Genomic DNA, 23,399 nt, shown 5'->3' on the forward strand with positions numbered 1-23,399 from the left:
CCCCCCGCCCCCTTGAGAGGAAGGGTGACCCCATCCAACCCCTTACTCTCAGGCTAGACTAGGAGGCACAGGCCCCTTCTTGGGGCCACAATCACCCTTTTTCTCTGTGTTGCACTATACATTGCACAAATACCCTTAATCTATGTGCACTGAGCCTTCCCAACAACCTTGTGAAATAGTTACTACTATCACCCCCTTTCTGGATAAGGCAGGCTCTGGTTTGCCCTAGATCACCCTGCTAATTAGTGACAGCCATGGCTTGAACTCAGGCAGGCCTGTCTCACCACCACGGCACAACACTGCCCTGTGTCCCAGTTTAGCAGCGTTGAGGAAATCCGAGGTGGGGGTGTCCCAAGGTCCTGCCTCATGGGCCTATTTCCCCTGGGATGGAAAAAGGGTAAGGGAAGAGAAAGCTGAAAGGGAGGTCACTGAATGGGTCAGGGGCACATAGGGGACCTGGGACCCTCACATTCTAGTCAGGGGAAGGAAAGGGAGGAGGAATGTGGGACAAGCTCAAACCAAGCTGTTATCCCCTCATCTCTTAAATACCCTGAGTCACTTGGATTAACACCCACAGCTTGGGTTCAGCCCTGGCTAGTAGCCAGTGCATGAGGTCTTGCTCAGTTCTGTATCTCATGGGGTCCAGATAAAAGCACAGCCCTTCCAGCCTACTTATTTACTTATTCTAAAGACATACTTATTTGTCCATACAAAAACTGGGGTACAGGCCAGAGGTGCAAGGAGGGGTGAGAAGATTCACCAGAGTCAGAGTGGGGAGCAGAACAGGAGGACTGACTGAAATGCACTGCTGAGGGGAGCAGCGGGCGGGTCAGGAGAGGGGACTGAGCTGCTAAACTGGGGCGCAGGGCAGCATGGTGGTGAGACAAGCCTGCCCGAGTTCAAGCCATGGCTGTCTAACTAGTGGGGTGATCTAGGGCAAACCAGAGCCTTCCTTATCCACACAGGGGGTGATAGTAGTATCTATTTCACAAGGTTGTTGGGAAGGCTCAGTGCACAGGCTGTGCCATGTGGGTCAGCTCCCTGGCTGGGAATTGAACTCATGTAGCACAGAGCTTGGTAGTGCTAAGACTTAACCCCTGTGCCACCAGGGAGCCCCCCTCCCAGCCTGTTTGGAGGGGAGTCATAGCAACCCAAGCCAGGGGCTGGGCAGAACTGGCGTGAAGGGGGAGAGCTGCGAAGGTGTCTTGTCCTCTGCCCTAGTGTGAGCCCTTGGGCACTGGAGCCACTTCATGCCTGCGGGGACAGCCACTGGTAGACTTGTGGCTCTAGCACGGCTAGTGGCAATGCAGTGGGGGTGGAAGCTGGGAGGTGTGTGTCTGGGCTTGCGTTTAGCTGAACAAGAGGTGGGAGCCTTTCCCCAGGGTTCTCCCCTAGTCCCCAAATTCTCACCCAGTACCTGCCCCTGGGAGAGGGGACATGGTCTCTGTTCTGCCTACAAGGGTAGAAGGCTTGGGGCAGATTGTTTAACTGTGACTCTAAGAACTTGATGAGAGAATCAAGAGTGAGGGAAGAGATGTAAGAAAGGTGTCAGGGGGAAGATAGAAGGGCTTGGAGAAGAGAGGAAGGGAAAACAGAAAGGCTTGAGCTGACACCCGCAGCAAGCCTTGGTGTTATATGGGCTTCGGCCTGTGTGGGGTCTGCTACAGGTCTGCCAGGCCCGTGCAGGCAGTCACTGGAGCCGAGGGTGCTGTGCCTGCTGGCTCTCATCACCGTGGACTGCAGTAGTGTACCCCAAGTAGCTCACAGAAGGGAGGGGAGAAAAAGCCTGGACAGCAAAGGGGATTCGCAGAGCTGAGGACCTGCACCTGACATTTTCCTGGGAGTCTGGGTGTGGGCAGGCAGGTTCATGCAGTGGATGGATGCTGGGTCTGGAGTTCCTTCTGGGCTGAGTTACTGCTGCCAACAGTGTGGGTGTGAGTGGAAGGCCGTTGAAGCCTTTATACTGAGACCAGAGGTCTGTGGCTGTGGCCAGCATGTGACCCAGATTCCGGCCTACCTCCTCAGGTGAACTCAAGGACACTGACAGATGCTGCTGGAAACATAAGCCATGCAGCGGGCACATCATCCACCCCTTCTCTTCTGACTTCGGCCACCACAACCTGCACGTGCACACCATCAGCTGCTGTGACTGCGACTGTAGGTAAGGGGTGTGGCTGCCCAAGGCCTGGGGGACTCCCAGGGCTAACCTAAGTCTATACTTCCACTGTGGCTCCCCCTTCAACCTTTGGCCTGGCACTGGCAGCCCTGCCCTGCTTTGTAAACCTGGCTGGGGTCCGAGAGCAATGGGGAGGTCCTTTGGAAGCCTCAGCTGAGCCCAGTGGAAGCCTGCCGTCCCCCAGTCTTCTTGCTGTGGGCCCCTGGGGAGTCATGGCTGAATCCCCTCTGTGGCAGGCTGAAGAACTGCTCAGAGAAGACAAATAGCAGCACCTCCCGAGAGAGTGGCCCAACCTGCTCCAGAGATGTGGGCTCCACCTGTTTCAACATCATCCAGACCCCGTGCTTTGAGTTCTTCCCAGAGGAAGAGTGTGTGGAGCGGTTCTGGTATGGCTGGTGAGTGCTGGCAGGCCGATGGGGTGACTGGGAGGGAATAGGGGGCTGCTGAGTCACTGGCCCCCATGCTCTGTCAACCTTCTCTTCCTGTTCCTCTCCCTCTGAGGTGCAAAAGCTACAGGCCTGTCTCTGTGGCAGTGATCCACCATCCCATCCACCATGAGTGTGGGGCAGATGACCTAAATGAAGAAGAGGAAGAGGAGGAGGAAGAGGAGGAAGAAGAGGAGGAGGAAGAAGAGAAGGCAAGCAAGCCTCTTGGGTCAGCCCAGATGGGTCCAACCACCACACCCACTGACACAAGCACAGGGGTGGCCCCTGCCACAGGCACCCCTGATTCGGCAGCTCCCATCACCATCTGGCGCTCTGAGAGTCCCACTGGGAAGTCCCAGGGCAGCAAGGTGATTAAGAAGGTCAAGAAGAAAAAGGAGAAAGAAAAAGAGAAAGAAAAAGAAAAGGAGGAGGAATCAGACGAGAAGACAAAACTGAAGAAAAAATTCAAGAAGACCAAGTTGGCTAAAAAGAAAAGCCCGGTCAAATCGGAATCGTCACCTCCAGACTTGATTCGAACACTAAGCCCAAGAGAGCTGACTAGGATGTCAGAGTCCAGCCCAGAGAGCCGGGAGGAACTGGAGAGTGAGGACAGTTACAGTGACCCCAAGCGTGAGGAGCCACCCTCCAGTGAGGAAATTGTGGATTCGTCATCACCTAGGAAGAGAGAGAAGAACTTGATCCAGGCCAAGAAGCCCGGGGCAAAGCCCTCACCGATCAAGAAGGTCAACAAGAGGAAATCTCCCCCAGGATCAAACCCCAATCTCAGTTGAGGCCGGGGGACCAGGTGAAGAATAAATTCGATCAAGTCTGTAGCTGAACCCCTGCTGCTGTGTGCTTGCTCTGGGGTCAGCTGGAGCCAGGGGCTGGGGCTGCAGGGGTTCCTGGAGGGCAGTCCCCCTGCCACGAGAAGTGCATGGGAAGGTAGGTGGGATGGCAGGGGAGAGGCATGGCCCATTTCTCTGTACCATCCTAGGCCTGGGGCAGAAGAGGGATGGGTAGGGAGGAGCTTCCCATCTATTGGGAGACTGGTCTGTGTGAAGTCCACCCCAAGACAGGGTACCAGTACTGTGTGCAGTGTACCCCTAATAAACTGAACCTTTTAACCCACTTTGTGCCACTGTGCCTGGCCTTTCCTCTTCTGGTGGCCGGCCCTGAGGGAGGTGCTGGCGGCACCACAGGGAGTATGATTGGTCAGCTGTGGGGCCTTCTAGACTCCAAGTGCTGAAGGGAATGGACTGAATTCCTGGCATGAGGCCAACTCCTGTCCCTTAACTCTGGCCAACAAATAGCCAGAGATCTTGAATGAAGAAAAGGGGGATAGGCTCACTTTCCTGACACAAATTTGCAAAGCTCAGATGAGACACTTGGGAGAGCAGGAGTCAAGAATAAAAGATGCCAATGGGCTGGGGGGAGGGAGCAGGGCCAGGGGACTCCCCTGCATACCTCAGCTTTCCTGTCTGAGGCCAGCGCCTGTGTGGAAGCAGGCAAGCAAGGGGTCCCTCCTGAGCCAGGTGCACTAGACAAGCTTAGAAGTACCGTCAGAGACCAAGGCCCAGGAAGCAAAAGTGGAGAGCAAGTCATTGGGGCTAAAGCTGAGCAACCTTGGTTTACCTGTGGCCTTTCTCCAACACGTTAGAGATGACTAGCAGGCACAGGGGGTGGGGTGCTGTGTGACAGAACTAAGCACTTGACACACTCAGGCTCTGTCCTCACACAGCCTGCCGGGGTAGGTTTCACATCTCCTGTTGACAGGTAAAGCTGGCTCAGAGAGCAGAGGGCCTTGCTCAGGGTCACAGGGCTGGGAAATGAATGGAGCAGGGATGCAACCCGGGCAGCTGATGCAGAAACAACCATTTCTTCTGAGTCACTGCCTCACAACACTCTGGAAAGGAAACCAGGGGAGCCCTCGATTCAAATTCTACTTTGAAAGTCACCCCTCAAGAGCTGAAGAGTTGAAGAGAGAAGCTGTGCCAAGTGCTCTGTAGAAACACTGTTTATTCAAATGACAGGCAGGAAGCGGTGGCTGCAGGTGGGTGAGGGTGGTCGTGTGGGGGCTGGGCAGGTTAGCACTGCTCCCCTTTGTCCCCTTTGTCCTGCTTTGACAGCCACCCAAGCTGTTGGCATCAGGATCAGAAATACTTTCCCTCCTCTCCCTCCTGCCCCTAACTGAATAAATAGCATCCCTCTCCCCACAGGATTTGGGGGGAGACTCAATGTGCTGAGCTTGGTGCCCCTGTCACAGCCCAAAGTCAGGTGAGGGCAGAAGCTCAAAATGGCTTGTAGGGAGTAGAATACAAAACAGTTCCACTCTCATTCTCATCTTTTCTCTTCTTCCTCCCCGTCACACTCCCCTCTCAGCCTGGTCCCAGAACAGGCAGTTGCCAAGGACCCAGAGCGGGAGAATTGTCGTCTAGTGTAACTGAACTTGAGTTCGCAAGGCCATCCAGCCTGTCACTCATCCAGGCTGACCACCAACGACAACGTCAATTCACTCCACTTTATGGACAGAAAGGGAGGGGCAGGGAGTGAGGCAGTGGGCGGCAGCCGGGCCTCTCCCAGCCAGAGGTCACATGACCAGAGTCCTAGGAGCAGGCCCCCTACCGATCCATCTCATCCAGGAGTGGGGTGGCATCGCCAGCAATGGACATGGGGGTGCTCTCGATCATGGGGCTGGGGGAGGGCCGAGGTGTCAGCCGCTGCTTCTGTTTCCGCCGTTCTGCCTCCTTCTCCTGTAGCCACTGTTCTGCCATTTTCCCCCAGTCGATGGCTGCGTGGCTGTTGGACCTGGAAGGGAGGCCTTTGAGATGGGGGCTCCACAGGGGTTTACTAACTTTCCCACCAATAACTGGCGGCACCCACCCCTGCAGAAGTGGATCTCACACCTATGGCCAGCCCCCCACACTGCCGCCTCTCCCAGGAAAGAAAGTCTCTGTCTCGGCCATCCCTTGGATCGTGACTCTGACAATATCCAGAGTCCCCACCTATGCTAAACGCCGTGGCCCTCTCACAAGCTGCCCTACTGAGACCACTCTGAGCCCCATCCATATACTTACTTTGGCTGCTGCTGCCGTTGCCGAGAGCTGGAGGAGGGCTGAGGCTGGGCTTGGGCTGACTGCGGGGTGGTGCTGGCCTGGAGCTGGTGGTACTGGGGTGTGGTGATGGGTTGGCTTGGGGTGGTGTAGGAGTAGCTGGGAGTCATTAGCGGGGTAGCCACCGGCTGCTGGGCTGGTGTTGGGAACACCTGGAGATGGGTGAACAGTTAAATGGTGATGGCTTTTGGGCTTATCTGCTATGAATTTCTGGCAAATTCAAAATTTGGGTCCAGCAGTTTTCTGGCTGAACTCTGAACAGTGTGTGGTTCTGAGTGGTAAAGGGAGGCCAGTGGGATGGGACCTGGCACAAACAGAGCCTACTAGCCCTGACCACTTGAGGATTTTAGTGGGTTAGGGCTCCAAAGACCCCAAAGGACTCTGGGGAAGGGCTAGGCCTTCTCCTATTCCCTACCCACTCAGACAGGTCTAAGGTAAAGGAACATCTGTTGGAAACAGTTGCTAAGGCCTTGGCAGCCCCACTTGTGTATGTGACATCCTCTGTGGTAGGCACTGCCAGACCAGAATGTGTGGGCATGGGTTGGCAAAAGAGGCCTGCTCCCTTTTCACAACCCCTCCCCTCCAGCAGGCACCTCCCTCCAAGCAACCTACGTGGTAAGCACTGCTACCCCCTCCACTGCCGCCATAGCCATACTGGCTGGAGGCCCACTGGGCTGGGGTGGTGTTAGGGTTCTGTCCTTGGCCTGTCACGGCAGCAATGGCACTGAACATCTGCGAGGTCATGTTCTGGGGCAGCGCATTCACAGCCCGTGTCAGGTCTGCAAGCACAGGGGAGGGCGGGCACATTAGAGGAGACAAGACTTTTCAGCCCCACCCTCTGGACAACAGCCCAGGTATGAGCTCCTCACCAGCAAGGTTGATGTTGGCCGGAGTAGCATTGATAGAAGCAGGTGTCCTGGTCCTGCTGCTGCTACTGGGGGTGATGCCTGGAGGAAATGGCCAGAGTTGGTTATGTCCCCCCAGAAGGCTACTTCAGGTTTCAACTGAGGGGGCTAAAGAAGGCAATGAGGTGGATACTGAAGAAAGGCAGCTGCACGAGCTCCCCAATGCTGGGAGTTTAGGGAAGGAGGGTGGTTTACTTGCGTCAGGCCTTCAGGTGTCTTCCCAGCTATACCCCTAAAGGGAGAGGAGCACTCACCAGGTACAGGATCCTGGTAATGATCCTTAAACCATCTGAAAAGTCCATTTACAGTTGGGAAGATCTGGCCCCGGTACCGGAATCCTTCAGGAGTCACCGTTACATATTCTATCCTGGGATTTTGGAAGAAAACGGGCATCAGATACCACTGGTTCTAGCCGTGAGAGGCTACAACAGAACTTCACTGTATGAAGTAGCCCTGTAGGGTGCCTGGGAAAGGCGATGAGCCAGCCAATCCCTGGCTCAGAGAAGGAAGATGCTCTCTGATTGGGTCTCCCAGCCAGGGCCAGGAGTCAGCAGCTGTTGTGCCACGTACAGGCTGTGGGAGGAAGGCTCGCTGGTGCTGGGCCGCCATCCTGGGCTCTACATGACAGCAGCAACTGCAGTCCCAGACTGTCAGGGATAAAGGGTCCTCCAGGGTAGCATAAAGCCCCTCAAGCTGGAGTTGGGAAGTGCCCCTGGAAGGTGGCTAATCTACCATGTTCCATACCAGAGCAGAGAGTGGCTAAGTGGATGGGCTGAATTCACACCCAGTTCTAGTTCCACTTTGGGCTTTATCACTCACCACCTATTTGACACGGTGTTAGATCACTAAATCTGACTACCTACTTCACAGGTAAAATGAGGCTAACAGAACTTCAGTCTATAGATGGATGTGAGAGATTAAGTACACAGAGAACACAGCAACTCCTAAGACAGGACTGTGCTCAGTAGAGGACAGCTACCAGCAGCCTATACACCAAAGTAGGGCTAAATTCTCAACTTAGATTAAACCTGCTTCCTAAATCTCCTTCAATGTTCTACATTCTGCAACATGAGGAGCCTGTACCCCCTTTCCAAAGGCAAGCTGTATTGTGTTGCTCAGTTCCCGGTTAAAGGTCTTCCCGTTTGCTCAATTGTTCCTCAGGGGACAATTCCTCCCCTCCCCCCAGCCCTGACTGCTGTCTTCTGGTTACATACTGGTGAGTCAGAAAAGGCTTCTCAGAAATGAATATTCTAGATCTGCCCAAAATGGTGTGGGGTACAGAGTCTAGCATCGCTTGTCATCTGGCTAATGAATCCTACTAGTAAATGGAAGATTGCCATGATGCACAGGTAGCTCAGGGATAAGAGAGAGAAGTACACAGGCCTTTGCAAGAGTCAGTGAGATGATGGGGCAGAGAGAGAGGTGGCTCTCAGCCTGGGAAAAAGGGACAAAGGAGCAGATCTAAGGAAACTGGAGTTTGTGAGCATGAGAGACCCCCAGATAAAGGAGGGCAGAGGAAGGCTAGTTTGTCAGTCATGCACAGAAAACAGCAGAGCAGGATGATGGGAGGAGGGAGAGAGGCTCTCCTGGCCTAACCCTCACGCGCAGGCAGAAGCCAGCCTGTCACACATGTGCTCCCTGTGCTGAAAGCCCCTGTGAGGGTGCACAGTGGGGAGGGGAGACATCACAGTGCTGGCCTGTGTCCGCAAAAGTGATGAGCGTGTCTGGCAATTTCCACTACTCCCTGGAAGGGAGAAGAGGTGCAGGGAACTACTTTTCACAGGACTGGTGAGAGTGCTTTTCTCAGCGAATCTTTACCTTTGCCTCTAAATCATCACTCTCTTTTCCCCACCTCTAATCTCCACTTCTGTTCTGAACAGACAGGAGTGGTCGGGCAGAACCAGAGAGAGTATTGTTCTGGGGACCTCCAAGTCCCCTGCCAGCACCTCTGCGGACTCCAGCGGCGCCACCTCCTCAGCACTAGTGCTCACCTGGGCTTACCCCGGGGCTGGTATCCCAGTAGGAACTTGCCGGGCAGGTCCTTGCAGGCACAGATGAAATAAGGGATGAAGGTGGGCTTCTCCTTCTTAGTTTTGATGAGGAGCTCCTCTAATTTCTGGGGGCAGAACCAGGGGGAGAGGTTGGGATAGTAGCACGCTCGGTATACAATGTCAGAGGCACACAGGCTGTGCACCTCCTTCGCCAGCCGAGCACTGGAAACCTCACACCCCTAAGTGACCAGGAGGCATTCTTCCTCGCAGGGTCCCTGCTCACCTTACGGTCCCCACCACTGCAGTCCTGATAATACTTGTGATTCAGAAGGTCCCGGGCAAAGGATGCCATGGGTTGGACATAGCGGGCAACAATCTCATCCAAGTCTTCAAATTCCTATGGGAAGAAGGTAAAGACGCCACATGTCATAGTCAGAGCTGAGATTCCTGGATATAACTTCAAATTTACCTGGAATAGAATCCTGCTGTAGCCTCACTTCACTGCAGAGTTCCCCCAACTGATTCAACTGTCTGAATTGTCCTATTTATTATCCGATAAGGACAAAACCCTTTAACCCTATGACCCCTTTTTTCCCCTGGTGCATGGGAAGAGTAGGGAACTCTCCAAATTTGCCCCCATTCCAGAACAACTCGATGTGCTCCATGTACACCCAAGTGTTCGTTTCTCCTCTTCCTTCACTGGCTCTAAGTGTATTTATAAAACTTGGAGGAGAAGCAAGGAAGGGCAAAATAAGCAAACTGATATCAAATGACTAATTTCATAAATAACTTCTAGCTTCATTGCTAGTGTAGCTGAAACATACACAATGCCAGGTGAACTGAGGATGGAAAGCAGGCAGGGCTGGCTCTCACCTCACTGTTGATCCAGAGGGTGGCTCCCAGGCTGAAGGCGTTTTCCTTGCCCTCCTCCCGCACGTCCACATGCTGGTAGATGCCGTCACTGACCTTCCAGGTCACAGTTAGGTGATTCTCCCCCTTGCTGCTCGGTCGAATGATCACATCACCCTGGTCCATAGTCTCCATCATTTTTTCTGCTTGCTTGAAATTTATGTTATGGAAGGATGGGTGTGCGATCACTCTCTTGATGTATGCTGAAGAGGGCAGGAAAGACGCACAAATCAGGTGACGGGGTTGGAAGCTGACAGCAATGACACAAACCATGGCTTAATTTCTGACCCTCTATCAAATCTTGCAACTCTTTCACCCTCTCTGGGGCTGGAATCCCTGATGTAAAGAGTGTATTTACCTGGTTTCCTAGGGTGTTGAGAGCTATAAGTTTATCAGCAAAGAAAATGTAACCCGAGTAGACCCTGGCTTTTGCTTCTGCCAGTGACTCCCTTTCATAATGTCTATGGGCCTCAGCACCTCAGAGAAGAGAATGTGCCCCACCAGGAGGTTTGGGCAGGGATGGAGCCCTGAGAATGTGTATTCTGCAGAGGGCGAGCTGCCAAGGCTGAGTGCACAGGCATGAAGGTGGGCAGACTCACTGGTCCGCTGCTGTTTCCGCTTCATGTCTTCCTCCTGCTTGTGGTCTGCTGCTTCAGCATCAAAGTCATAGTAGGTGTCCTTGGGCAGCTTCCACTCATTGTTCCTGTCCATAAGGTCTGAGGTGCGGCAGGTCAGATCCGCACTAAACTTCTCGATGTCGATCTTCATGATTCGGCAGTGAACAGTCATTCCCACCTAGATCCACAGAACATTTGAGCTGGAAGGGACAAAGATGATCTAGCCCAAGGCCCTATTTTATATATGAGTCATTTGCCCAAAGGCAGCCAGTGAGTGGCCAAGGAGAAACTCGGGACGGTCTTGCCTGCAGCCTGCAGGTGGCGCCCTCACTGACTTCGCCAGCCCCAGGCGTGAAAACCAACTATGGTCTACTGGGACTTGTCTACCACCAGCACTATTCCTTTCTGTAAAATTGCCTAATAACTGCTCCCAGGGTGCAGTCAGTACCTGGTATGCCCCTTTTCGAAGTCTATAGGGAAAGCAAAATAGTAATTTTCTGTACTCACCCCTGACTCGAACCCCTCTGACTGGGAACAATGGCAAGTTAGTTACTCTCAAGGCTTCCTTCAGAAAATCTCCTTGCTTCAGTTAACAAGATGTCTTCCCCTAGCCTTCCTGAATCCACAGTTCTCATAAGTTCACAGCACTTAAGAATCAGAGAGTCTAGGGCCTCTCTGGTGGTGAAGGGGTTAAACTTTCAGGGTTATTATGCTATTACCAGTCACTGCAGCAGGAGTTCAGCCAGGGAGCTGACCCACACGCAGACCTCTCCTGACCCTCCCGCTACTCCACTCAGCAGTGTATTTCAGTGGATCTCCTGTACTGCTCCCCACTGTCTCTGGTGAATCCTTTCACCCCCTGCACCTCTGGCCTACACTCCATAAATAAATAAAAATAAATCTTAAAAGAAATCAGAGAATTTGGCAGATGTGGCATTCACTAAGTGATACTTAGAAAAGGCACCTGAATTGCTTTGAAAATAGAAGGTAATTTCCTTTCCTATCGGCTTGTGAGGTTGGAGACAATATATCATAACTGGCAAGTGCTGGTATCTAGGGGCTTTGTAATAAATGGTAGCTACAGCACAACACTGGAACAGAAATGGAGCTCATTAACCTTTCTGGTTCACAGCATGTAATGCTGGGCCCTGCTTCCTGCCTGCTGAGCTAAACCACAGCTTCCCACACAGGAAGAGAGCCCTCTAGCAAAGGGCTGGTTCCGTGATGAAATTTCACAAAGGCAGTGAACAAAAGCTGCTACTCATTTACATGCTTCTCACCCTGGTTTCTTTCACTGGTTATAAATCCTCCCTGAAACTCTCCCCACTAGCAGTCACTGGGAACTGACCCTAACTGGGGACAATCCAAAGTTGAAGAGAGTTGGACTTGGGCAGCCAAAAACTGCATTCATTCCCTTAGTCCAGTTGTTCAACTACCTTCACTCGTTCCTCTGGCCGCTTTACCACTTTGTCACTGAGGAATTTGGTGGGGATGAAGCCGGTGACACCATTGTCTAGCCGTGTTTTGACACCGATGGCCTGGCCTGGGCATGAACCGCTATCAAAGTGATTCCAGACCTGAAGAAGGCATTAAGAGAGGAGTTTGATCATTAAGATTTTGGAGATCACATATGTAATTTATCTTACCACAGCATCTGGTATCATAGTCTGAAACCCAATGACTCACGTCACCTAACAAGACAGAATTTGAACATCCCCAGTGTTCCTCACAGGTCACTGATACAATCTTTTATGCTAATTTAATCTGTGTGTCCCTCCAGTAGCAAATGAGGCTTCACACTATCATTCTGTTTTGATTAGTGGGTGTGTCTGCGTCACTCTCCTTGGAATAACTCATTTCAGTGATCTGGGAGCTGCTCAAACTTTCTTATATTCTGAACAAACAGCATCAGCTTCTTTTAGTGGGTAAAGCTGAAAAATCTTAAAAGCATAGCTTTAATGATTTCTTACCATCAGAAAGGCCGATGTCTAGAATGTGGGAAAAAGTAAAATGTGAGGATAAGAAGAGGAGCCTACAGATACCTTCAAACTAGCATGTTTAGAGACCCTGTTCCTATCTTCGGTGAGAAATGTAATGTCTTCATGTCGCTAACATGTTTGAGCTCAACTACCAGGTAATGAGAACTGAGAGGTAATGGCTGAGCCAGAATAAAAGCAAGCATGCAGATTGTTCCCGACCGACACAGAGATGGACTTCACCTTAGACCTCCAAGTGTTTCAGCCCTCTTCCGCCTTATGTATTTTTCTAGTAAGAGCATGACCTAACTTTTTTCTAGGGTACCTAGACCATCAAGGAAATGATCGGCTTTGGTAACACAGTAGCACACACCTCACTGAGTTCAGGGAAATTGTCCTGCTGACAGAAGGGGCACTGCCACAGCCCTGTCTCGTCATTGCGGATTGCCTGATCATAGCTCTCACCCTGTGGACGCCTGTGAGCAATGCCAGTGACGTTGCAGATGATGAGTTTTCCTGGAAGGGGGAGAGAAAGACAGGGAAGGGAAGAGAATGAGGAACAGAGTAGGAACACTGGAGAGGTGACTCCCTACCAACCTTTTAGTGACAAAACGTCTGTCTGTCTTATCACCACTGATTTCCTTACATCATTGGGAAGTGAGCTTTTCTTCTGATTTAATGATGGGGAAAAGAGACCTGTAAGAATGACTCTCCCTTGCAGCAGGTTCAATGAACAATTTGACCTCGAACTCAACTTTGACTTCCAGTTCAGAGCTCTTTTTAAAAACTCCCCGTCTTTCCCATATACAGTACAAACCTGACTCCTCTGCTGCAATTACTACCTGGTTTGAATGTTACAGCAAATGTACCCTCCACCTCTACATATCCTCCACCAACTTAAACACAGATTCAGAATTTACCGATGTAGAAGGTCTCTGGTGTTTCTTTGGTTAACATATTGAAGATTTCCTCTGTATTGGGAGAGCGGTAGGCTGTCCGGAGGTCTTTATACCGACAACTCAGCTCTGCTCGGATGTCATACAGGGTGATGTGTTTGTCGCCATAGCCCTGGGGAAGAAGCCCATTAGGAAGAGCCTTGAAACCTCTCCCCAGAGTCATGAGGGGTTTCAATGAAAGGAACAGGCCAGTTGGCTCCTGTCAGGGCTTCTTTATTTCCCTTAAACATTTATAAAAGAAATTTTCAGTTTTTTTGCATGTAAAACTCTTCTATAGTAAAAATGCTACACAGAACTCCAATGTGTGAAACAAACAAATGAAAATGTCTGCACTGCTGGAGAGGAAAAGGGGCCCAGAAGAAAACTCTACTACTGACCCTCCTTTCCCCTCCCGCTGCTTGCAAGAATACAGTAGTGTCTCAGACTCCTTGGCCTCTTAAGCAGACAGAACTCTTCCTTGGGAAACCTAGTACAGCATGGACAGGGAGAAGAGAGGCTCAGATCGCCCACATCAGTGGTACTGGGGGTTTCTCTAGAGACTTGCTGCCTGTGTCTTCTCCCAACGAGGCCACTGTGGATGGCTTCAATGCCAGGCCTTTTACGCTGTCACCCACCTGCCTCTCCAGTTCTTCTGCAAAGGCATCAAGGTCCAGGTCCTTGAGTCTCTCTGGGTTTTCTAAGATTTCTTCAAGGGCTCCTGCAGGGTTGGCATCCTCAGCTGATTCATCATATTCCAGCGCATCCACAGCCATTTTTCTGGCCCATTCATAGGTCTCAGGATGCACTCTGGAGCCATCGAGGACTTCAATGTATGAATCAGTGCTAGAGGGAAAGCAGAAAGGGGGCGGGATATAGAACAAGAAAATTCTAATAACAACCCAAATGTTCACCAATGGGGAACTAGTTAAATAAATTAGGGTACTTCCATACAATGGAATACCACACAGTCAATTAAAAAGAATGACGCAGATCTACGTGTGCTGACATGGAAAGATGGCCACGATATACTGAGAAGTGAAAAATGCACTGCAAAACACTATGAATCATATGATCCCATTTCTGTAGTAAATGGGTAGTTAGTAAATGCATAGCCAAAATAAAATTTAGAAAAGTTGTAGTATACATCAAATTGTTATGGTAGTTATCTCTGGGGGGTGGGATTATGGGGGACACTTCTACTTTCTGCATAATATTTCTATATGTTGAATTTTATATCATGAACGTATGAGTCTTATAATAAAACAAGCAGGGGGAAAAAGACCTTTGAGAATTTGCTGACAGCTGTTTTCCCCCATAAAGCCTTCCCAGGCTGGTCTTGCCCGTGCACTCACATGGACCTATGTTATTCGTGGAGTGTTACAGCAAAGCTGAGTGGAAAATGAAGTTTTAGAACTTGAAGCCTATTTCCCCACTGATTTCCATTACTGAATGAGGAGCTATGTGCCCGTGGAAAAGATCCTCCAAAGACTGAGTTGACAACTTCTGGAGAGGAAGAGGTCAATAGTGAAGTCCAAAGTTGAAGTGAATATAACTTTCTCTCAATAACATCATCTCAAAACATACCAAATCTCTTTTCCCCTTCCTATCTTCTCACACCCCACATTCCCTTTTTCATTACTCCCACTATTCCCACCCTTACCTTGCCACAACAAACCAGAGTAACAGAAAAGTTTTTGCTTATTGAATGAAGTCTTGTGTTTCCTGCCTTAAATGTTTAAACTAAGTTGGTTCTTTTGTTTTTCTCTCACAAAAATGCTTTGCACAGTTGAACTGATCTTTTCCATAGGTCAATGGTTGCTTCATTTTACTTTAAAATATTTCCTAATTTAAATAACTTGTGGCCCTTTGAGACAATCGTAATTCCCTGAATCCCAAAAGTGAAACCTAAGGAAATTCCTCTTGGCTCGCCCAGGCAGAGGGTATCACCTGTCTCCTAGGGAGGCTGTGTCGATTTTAAGGAAGCCAGCACAATTCATGAAGACTTTGGGACCCATGTGGCACATGGTGACCAGCTGGGTCCGGCTCTCAAGTCTGGTGTTGTTCTGCTTCAGGATCTAGGGGAGAGGCCTGGAGTGAGTCAACACAATAGGCAGGCTCTAAATTCCAGTCTGCTTTCAGATTTCTGGGAAAGCTTCCATGATGGGAAACTCTGGTTCCCATTATCTAACTGAGCATCACACCATACTTTCTGAAACTAAAAATTATTTTTAATAAACTATACATGTTTACCAAAGATAACCTCTAATACAAAACTTAAAAAGTTAAGGATAAAATGTACATTCAAATATCCACCACACATCCTAAGAAAAACAGTATCACCAATACTGGGCCCTCCCTGGTGGTGCAGGGGGCTGAAGCACAACACTATGAAGCTATCAGTAGGCAATGTACCATGAGTTTGATCCCTGGGCAGGGAGGTGACCCACATGGCGTGGCAGGCCTCTCCTGTCTAACCCACTGCTCCCCTCAGCAGCGTATTTCAGTAGATCTGCCTGTTCTGCTCCCCACTCGTCTCTGGTGAAGCCTCTCACCCCCACACCTCTGGCCTGTACCCCAGTTCTTATATGCATAAATAAATCTTTAAAAAATTATTACCAATACTTTTGACAATCCCTGTATGACCCATCTCTGAAATCCTTTTGCTTCCTGAAGTTTCTGTCTAGCATCTTCTCATTTTTCTTCATCTGTTTAATCATGGCTTAAGGCTATCTTCACCACGACCACACACAGTATGGCTTACAAGCATAGCTACCGTGACCTGGGTCTGAAGTCTGACTTTAACTCTTGCTGGCTGGATAGCTCTGCACAAGCCATTTTACCTCTCTGACCCTGGACATTTTGTTAGATCCCACTGACATAATAAAAAGGCTCAATGAAATGAAAACATTTTTTTATTTCTAACTCAACCTGATCCTACCTTCAGAAGATGGGTCCCTTTCCGAGGTCCTAGACCACAGACATACTGGATTAAGGCCTGGCTGTAAGGGTGGGCAATGGCACGATTGACATCAACTCCAACCTCATTGACTCGGTTGATGAATTCACAGTACAAGGCGTTAAGAAGCTCCTCTTTCACCACGTGTTCCTGTTGACACACAGAAGGCAGGAATAAGGCTACTGTGCCATTATGCCCATTAGGACTGCCTGTCAAATCCTACTTACCTGCAAGGGATGAAACTTGAGACACAGAATGTCTTCATCAGAGCTGCACACCTGGGCAAACTCAATCAAAGGATCCTGGATACGCCGGGCCAGGGAGACGGCCTGTCTCAACACTGGAGGGTAATCCCGGAACTCTGCCTAGGGTCAAGCAAGGGTCAGCAGGGCCATAGTCTCCTTAGCTCAAACTTCAAGGGGAAACCCAACTCTTCTATCTTAAGTCACTTTCTTGTCTCCTCTGGGACCCTTTTTCTGGGAGCAGTAAAATCTCTGGGGCCCCCAATTTGAACCATGACTGGCAAATGGAAACCCTGGGCAGGGCTAAGTGAACAGGCGCTACCCTGTGCCCTTCCCCCTAGTAAATTTCCCTGGATGGACAGCTCTCCTAGGGGAAGACGGGGCTCCAGCATTACCTCCGATTTCTTGCTGTTCATATAGAGAATGGCCAGCTCATTGTCAACCAGCTCCACCCCAATAGAGGAAAGCTGCTGGCCCTGGTCCAGATCATGCACAATGCGCTTCACATCCTCAATTAACATCTGGGCATCCCTGTAAGGATGAGAGGCGGTGGTGATCAGGGCTATTTTGGGATAGATTCTCAGGGATGGACAGTCTCATGGCTGGGATGGGGGAGGCAGAGGCGTATTACTGAGGCTTTACACAGGGATATGCCCGCTGTTACAGACAAATGCAGTTGAATAAGGGATGAGTGACCTATAAACACCTGGTGCAACACCCTTGTATTCCTACCTGTTTTCTCCTGCGATTGTCACCACATGAGGCTTTTTATTCAGAAGAAATTTCTTTAGGGTATCCATGTCTTGAGTCTGGATTGAAAGAAAATTGGAGCTGAATGGGTGTGAAGGTGGGAAGATTTAAGGCAAATCTCTCTCTAAGTAGCTTGAGAACTGATGAGATGAGAGACTAGTAAAAGTCAGGATATCTGGTCCAAGTGATACTTGTAGCCATATCTGAAGAAATGACAATTATGGAAAACATTTCTTTTCTTAAATGTGAACCTAAATTGGTCTGCTTATAGAAGCCACTGGTTCTGGTTTGATTAAGTAAAACAAAAAATTGCTCCCTATGCTTTTTTCAGTAAGGGTCCTTCCAAAAGGCCAAAGACTTCTTTAAGACGCTTAGGTATTCTTGTTCTTTTTGAGATTTATTTATTTATTAATGTAAGAACTAGGATATAGGACATAGGTGTGACAGTGAGAGGATTCAAAGAGTGGGAAACAGAACAGGCAGACTGACTGAAATCCACTGCTGAGCGGAACAGCAAGTGAGACAGGAAGAGATCTACCACACCAAGTGGGTCAGCTTCCTGGCCGGGAATCAAACTCATATTTGTGCCTGGTGGCACAAGGTTAAAGTGCAACACTATGAAGCTGTCCACAGCCACTGCAGCATGAGTTAGATCCCCAGCCAGGGAGCTGACACACATGGCCTGGCAGACCTCTGCTGTCTCACCCCCTGCTCCCCGCAGCAGTGTTTCAGTCCATCTGCCTGTTTCGCTCCCTACTCTTGTCTCTAGTGAATCCTCTCACCAACCTGCACCTCTGGCCTGTAGTCCAGTTCTTGTATGAATAAATAAATAAATCTTTAATCAACTTTAAAACTCAAGTAGTACTGGTTTACAATACTGTACATAATTTAGGAAACAGTTTCACATTTTAGAGTGGGGCTCTAGCAACAATATTGGGAGATTCCACTAAAAAATCAGAATTAGGGCCCTCCCTGATGGCATAGTGGGTTGGAGCTACACTGCAAAGCTAAGCCAAGCTGTGCCACTTCAGTAACAGTTCAATCCCTACTCCAGAGGTGACCCACATGGCGCGGCAGACCTCTCCTGTCTTGCCCACTGCTACCCCTCAGCAGTGTACTTTGTTGATCTGCCTGTTCTGTCCCCACTCTGTCTCTGGTGAATCCTCTCACTGCCCCTGCACCTTTGGCCTGTACCCCATTTCTGGATGTATAAAACCTTTAAAAAAAAAAATCAGAATTATACATGAGATGAATCTAAATTCCTCTTTCTTAGGAGAAAGAAAACACTGAAATGCTAACACAGAAACATTGGCTTAATGCCTCTGTGGCTTTCAGCTCCTGGAACAGGCTGACCCAAATGCTGGTAAGAACAGAGGCTGTAAAAGCACTTCCCAGAAGCACACAGGCTTAGGAACTGACCTCAAGCCAGATACCAGTTCTGCATCAGAACTTGAGTGCCATCTACTGCCCCTGCAGGTGAGACTTGTAGGGTTAGTAACTAAGTCAGAGAAAGTTAAGGGTCTTGCTGAGATCATAAAATTACTATTCCCCACACTGTCTTGAACTATAAAGACATATGCTTAGTAACAGTCTCAGCCACTTGCCTTCTTTTCCCGTTCTTCCTCTCTCCACGCAGTACGCCGTTTGGTAAAATGCGGCAGCCGGAGAAAGTCTGTCACTTCTCCTTCGCCGTTGACCAGGGCACAGAACACAGGGTGATCTCTGACAGTCGTACAGAAAATGAACAGTATAATAATTAGTAATGTAGGATAAAGATAAGATTAGATTAGGAAGACAGGCAGGCAGAAATAGGCAATTACCTGGCTGAGGAGAAAGCAATGCCTAGGACTCGGATACCCTTCCCTTGGTTCTCATCCATAAAGTCATCATCTTCCTCTACCTGTTGATCTGGCCGGTATGGTGCTACCCTCAACCAGTAGTAGAGCTTTCGACTACAGGCCTGGGGGGGAAAGAGCAGACACTATGACCATCAGACTCACCTACTGTGTTGAAGAAAGACACAGGTATGTGCACAGGCTGTATTCACACGCGCACACTGTAAGCCTTGGCAGGCTCACAACCTGTAGGTGTGGTTTGGTTTTGGAAACAGGCAAGTACACAGAAGATAGTGACTAAACAAAAGCAGTATGGATCGGGATGATGTGGGATGGGAGGGAAGAGGAAGTGAAAGTAGGAGGTCTCAGAATCATCACGGCCACATCTCGTGCCCTCTCTGATCATGCTCTGCCTGCCCCCAGTGCTTCTCCACTGAGCATCCAATTACTCACTCTGTCTAGCTGGGGGAGGCAACAGGACTAAAGCCATGGGGTTCTGCCCTCACCTTTATCACATACTCTTTGGCTTCAGCCATCAGCTTGTGCTTGAGCTCCTTGGCCATCTGCACATAGAGGAACTGCTGCAGCGCTCGCTCAATGGCCATGGTGCGCTGTCGGTTCCACTCTTGCACCTGGTGGCTGAACTCATCTCGGTAGTAAAACTGTTTGATCTCTTCAAAATATGTCTGGTCATTGCCATAGCTGAGAAGAGACAACACTGTGGCATCAGGGATGGAGAAAAAGTGACATCCAGATGTCTTTGAATACCGCGGGGGAAGCCAGCGACATGTCACTCAAAGATGCGAGTCACCTTCCTGTGAGACTCCCGCCCCCAGCAGATGCCTCATCAGATCCTCCCAAAGAGCTCCCAGCCCAGAGCTTTGCTCACCCTTCGACCCCTTTCATATCTATGCTGATGTCAATGGTAAGCAGGCCTTCATCTTCAGCCAGGCATATTTTGAGGAACTGGTCATCCCTTAGTTCTTTGACGGGCTTATTCTTTAAGTACTTGAAAGAATAAGCGTAGTGGGCCTCATCCACATCCTGTACACATGGAGAAGGAATCATTAGCTTACACAGAGGCGTGACTTGATTCTGCGAGAAAAACCCACTGCTCTGCTCTGCGGCAGATAACTCAACTAGGCATAAAGGCAAGACACTCAGTTCAATCAGACAGAGAAATGGGCCACATGTTGCATGAAAGCCCGTCACCCAGCTCACCTTTCTACCTTTCTTGGTGGGGGTTATATTTAGCTTGGCTCTCTCTTGAAAAGTCTGTCTCAGCACCTGCCGGACAAGGGGTTCTCGGGCAATCTGCAAGGCTACCATGTAGCGGGCACCTTCTAGCACAGCTTCTGGTGTAGGGAACTGGCTGTGGGGAAAATGGGGGAGCTGCAGGATGACGGTGTCTTTGCCTTCAGGATCCTTCTCTTGCCAACCACCAACTGCAGGCCTACCTGCAGATGTAATCCTTGGCCAATTCCAATGGCTCTGCAGGAAACTGCTCTGTTTCATGCCGCTGGTAGCTGTCCCGGAGGTTTTCCCCAAATTGCTCAGGAGTAAGCCCAAACTTTTTGGCCAGGCCATCTAGAGGAAACAGCACAGAGAAAGGTAAGGAGACAGGAGGGCCAACAAATACTTCAGCTCTGAGTCTGAAGCAGTAATCTGGGTACTATACTCGAAAGGGGTCAGAGGAGCAGGACCAAGATGGCCCATCGAACAATGAAGAAAACGATCTTCAACAACTGCTAGGCTATTATGAGTCAGAAGATTCAGGTATTTTCCATGTCATTTCTGTGCTCAAAACTACGGTGAAAGCTACAGCATAGTAAAAGAACTTTTCAAAGATAGGATAGATTCTCTTCTTTTGATCTTGTGACTTTCTTGTTCCTAGAGAAACTACTGTGGGGAGGGTATCATAAGGATGTGCTTAGAAAAGGATCGGTGGCCCTCCCTGGCGGTGCAACATGTTAAGGCACGGTACTATGTATGGCACTACTGCAGCCACTGCAGCACGAGTTCAATCCCTGGCCAGGGAGCTGACCCCCATGGCGTGGCAGACCTCTCCTGCCCTGCCCGTTGCTCCCCTCAGCAGTGCATTTCAGTACATTGGCCTGTTCTGCTCCCCACTGTCTTCTGTGAATCCTCTCACCTCCCCCACACCTCTGGCCTGTACCCCAGTTCTGTATGTGTAAATAAAAAAAAAATTCTAAAAAAAAAAAAAAAGGATCGGCAATTCACTCAGCTGTCCTTTAAGTCCTCTTCTGGTCCACCAGGTACTAGCAGAGCAGGCAACTCCCTTTGCTCAAGGCTAGCATGCTCAGGTCATAAGGAAGCCAGCAGTTACCTAGCCCAGCACTCTGGCAGATGGTGTACATGTCTCGACGTGATGCCTGCTTGAGCTCTGGACCCCTCTGTTCCTCATCTTCTGCCTCCTCGCCTTCACCTGGGAAAACACAAGTTAGCGCTCTAGCTTCCAGTCACTCAAATCTAGATCTGAAATACGGAGATGTCCCAAAGGGCATAGCCAAGGTCATCCCTGAAGGTGCCACAAACATCAACTCTCTCCCAACACTCACCTTCCTCATCTCCATCTTCCCTGACACGCTTCAGCTTCTTTCGACTGGCCTTGGCAGCATTTTGCATCTTGGGGATATCACGACCATAATAAAGCAAAAAATGGTTGTAGACATCTTTCAGCTCATCCATTGATTGTACATCCTTGAGCCTGGAGGAAGGAAAATTAAGACCTCAAATGTCACCAGAGAAGAGTTCTGCTAGGGTAGAAATCCAATTCTCATGAGGGAAGATCCCAATTAGAATGGTGCTTGTATTCTACAATCATTAGGCACACAGAACAGCCCAGATCATGACTTCATGACTATATTATAACCAAGGTTATCCTCTAAACAGAAATGGTGGTCAACTGTCAAAGTGAAAACAAATAGGGAGAGGCAAAAAAGGCAGCATATCTCTAGTGAAGTTCAAAGTCCCTGACACAGGCCCGGTCCCTCTTGCCCAGCCTCATGATGCTGACTACTAAAATCCTCTGTTCCTCTTTCCATACCTGACCCTGGCTCTAGGCTTACCAAGCTACTTTCTCATTATAATCTGCTTTCTCATGTAGCCTTATCTACAGAGAATACATGTATAGACCAGCAAACAAGAATATTCTGTCCTTTTGGCTTACTGGCAAATAAAGCAGTGTCTTTTATATTTTGACATGGGTAACTAATGTAAACTGGTCAGAAGAAATTTTATTATGTGTCAACAAATTTGTTCTGTTTTGTTTTGGTGGGGGGTAGTGAGAACAGTTTAATTTACAAATAAGCTTTGGAACAACCCATCAGAAGGGGATCTAAGTGTCTACCCTTGGAAAGAAAAGCCCTGTGTGAGAGTCAGCAGAGAGCGGCATGAAGCTTGCCCTGTGCTCAGCAGGTACTGGCAGAGCCTGTAGTGATGCGGAAACAGCTTTCAGGCAAGGGGCTGTTCTGCTTGTTGTTGCATTTGGATTTGTTACGCCGGGAGAAAACGATTTCAACGATGCACATCAGTAGTGCACAGATAACACTGTCCAGCTGCAGCAGGCCTTTCAAGTTACATCAGAAGAGACTTTTTTTTACTCTTTAAAATTACTTATTTATGCATATAAGAACTGGGGTGTAGGTCGGTCAGAGGTATGAGGGGTGAGGGGATTCACTAGAGAGAGGAGCAGAACAGGCAGATTAATTTGATACACACTGCTGTGGGAAGCAGCAGGCAAGACAGAAGAGGTCTTCTGTGCCGTGTGGGTCAGCTCCCTGGCCAGGGATTGAACTCATACTGCAATGGCTGGTGACAGAGTGATAGTGCTAAGACTTAGCCCCTGCATCACCAGGGAGGCCCAAAAGAGACTTTTTATCAACTATGACATTGGTTTCCAAGTGTAGCAGGCCTGCCAGTGCCATAAGAAGCTCCCAGGTCCCCGTCCCCCGCCCCACACACACGTCAAAGCAGCCTCAGGGGCAAGAACCAGGTGTAGAAAGCAGGTCTTAACAAAATGGTTCCTGGGCTGGAAATTGCTGTTCCTGGAGGGCTTGTGGTGTCTTTGGTCTGAGGGCTCACTCTACTGGTATAAACCCTGATCTGCTCACCTCTCCATGTCAGTGGTGTCCAGAGCACGGATACCATCAGCTAGAGGTTTATCAGGGTCAGCAGAAATTTGTTCATACTGATAAGCCTGCATCTTCTCAAACAGTCGCGTTAGGTTCTCTTTGCGGATCCTCAGCTGGGTCCACTAGAATAGGGCAGGGTTGGAGAGAGAGCTGGTATTCAGCCTTAGGGAGGCAAAGCTGTTCTGTTCCTTACCCCGGGGGAAGCTGGGAAGGACTGGGGGTGTTGCAGTGCCACCCGGTACATACAGGAGGAGCCTGATAGTGGTGATGCCCATGCCATCCTCTGTTCTTAGGGACATGGATCCACATTACCTTTTCATCCCACTGCCACACCCTCCACAGGTCATTGATGTGCAACTCAGGTTCCACGTATTCTTTTCGGTAAAAGGCAATAAAAGGCACCTAGGGTGGCAGGGAG

General features: G+C 49.6%; 2 protein-coding genes across 3 annotated transcripts in view; one reads left to right on the forward strand and one right to left on the reverse strand.

Moving 5' to 3' along the window:
* PROCA1 (protein interacting with cyclin A1) overlaps positions 1–3,720 on the forward strand; it is an 8,996-nt gene extending 5,276 nt beyond the window's left edge. The window contains exons 3-5 of the mRNA XM_012726018.1: positions 2,026–2,161; positions 2,413–2,571; positions 2,678–3,720. Of these exons, the coding sequence (XP_012581472.1) occupies positions 2,026–2,161; positions 2,413–2,571; positions 2,678–3,392 (1,010 nt within the window). The 3' untranslated portion in view covers positions 3,393–3,720. The remainder of the gene's footprint in view (positions 1–2,025; positions 2,162–2,412; positions 2,572–2,677) is intronic.
* An 884-nt stretch (positions 3,721–4,604) lies between these two features.
* Positions 4,605–23,399, reverse strand: part of SUPT6H (suppressor of Ty 6 homolog (S. cerevisiae)) — a 33,630-nt gene continuing 14,835 nt past the window's right edge. For both annotated transcript variants that reach the window (XM_004684858.2, XM_012726309.1), the window contains 28 exons: positions 23,294–23,383; positions 22,961–23,103; positions 21,407–21,555; positions 21,175–21,273; positions 20,285–20,414; positions 20,049–20,199; positions 19,717–19,871; positions 19,334–19,529; positions 18,813–18,952; positions 18,597–18,714; positions 16,975–17,051; positions 16,638–16,773; positions 16,228–16,365; positions 15,983–16,150; positions 14,992–15,119; positions 13,680–13,887; positions 13,030–13,177; positions 12,483–12,625; positions 11,570–11,710; positions 10,116–10,311; positions 9,481–9,719; positions 8,891–9,004; positions 8,608–8,732; positions 6,871–6,983; positions 6,581–6,658; positions 6,324–6,490; positions 5,676–5,863; positions 4,605–5,406 (listed from right to left, as the gene is read on the reverse strand). In XM_004684858.2, the coding sequence (XP_004684915.1) occupies positions 5,220–5,406; positions 5,676–5,863; positions 6,324–6,490; positions 6,581–6,658; positions 6,871–6,983; positions 8,608–8,732; positions 8,891–9,004; positions 9,481–9,719; positions 10,116–10,311; positions 11,570–11,710; positions 12,483–12,625; positions 13,030–13,177; positions 13,680–13,887; positions 14,992–15,119; positions 15,983–16,150; positions 16,228–16,365; positions 16,638–16,773; positions 16,975–17,051; positions 18,597–18,714; positions 18,813–18,952; positions 19,334–19,529; positions 19,717–19,871; positions 20,049–20,199; positions 20,285–20,414; positions 21,175–21,273; positions 21,407–21,555; positions 22,961–23,103; positions 23,294–23,383 (4,065 nt within the window). In that variant the 3' untranslated portion in view covers positions 4,605–5,219. The remainder of the gene's footprint in view (positions 5,407–5,675; positions 5,864–6,323; positions 6,491–6,580; positions 6,659–6,870; positions 6,984–8,607; positions 8,733–8,890; positions 9,005–9,480; positions 9,720–10,115; positions 10,312–11,569; positions 11,711–12,482; positions 12,626–13,029; positions 13,178–13,679; positions 13,888–14,991; positions 15,120–15,982; positions 16,151–16,227; positions 16,366–16,637; positions 16,774–16,974; positions 17,052–18,596; positions 18,715–18,812; positions 18,953–19,333; positions 19,530–19,716; positions 19,872–20,048; positions 20,200–20,284; positions 20,415–21,174; positions 21,274–21,406; positions 21,556–22,960; positions 23,104–23,293; positions 23,384–23,399) is intronic.

The sequence above is a fragment of the Condylura cristata genome, unplaced genomic scaffold (assembly GCF_000260355.1).
Source record: "Condylura cristata isolate star-nosed mole 26May11 unplaced genomic scaffold, ConCri1.0 scaffold00017, whole genome shotgun sequence".
NCBI lineage: Eukaryota > Metazoa > Chordata > Mammalia > Eulipotyphla > Talpidae > Condylura > Condylura cristata.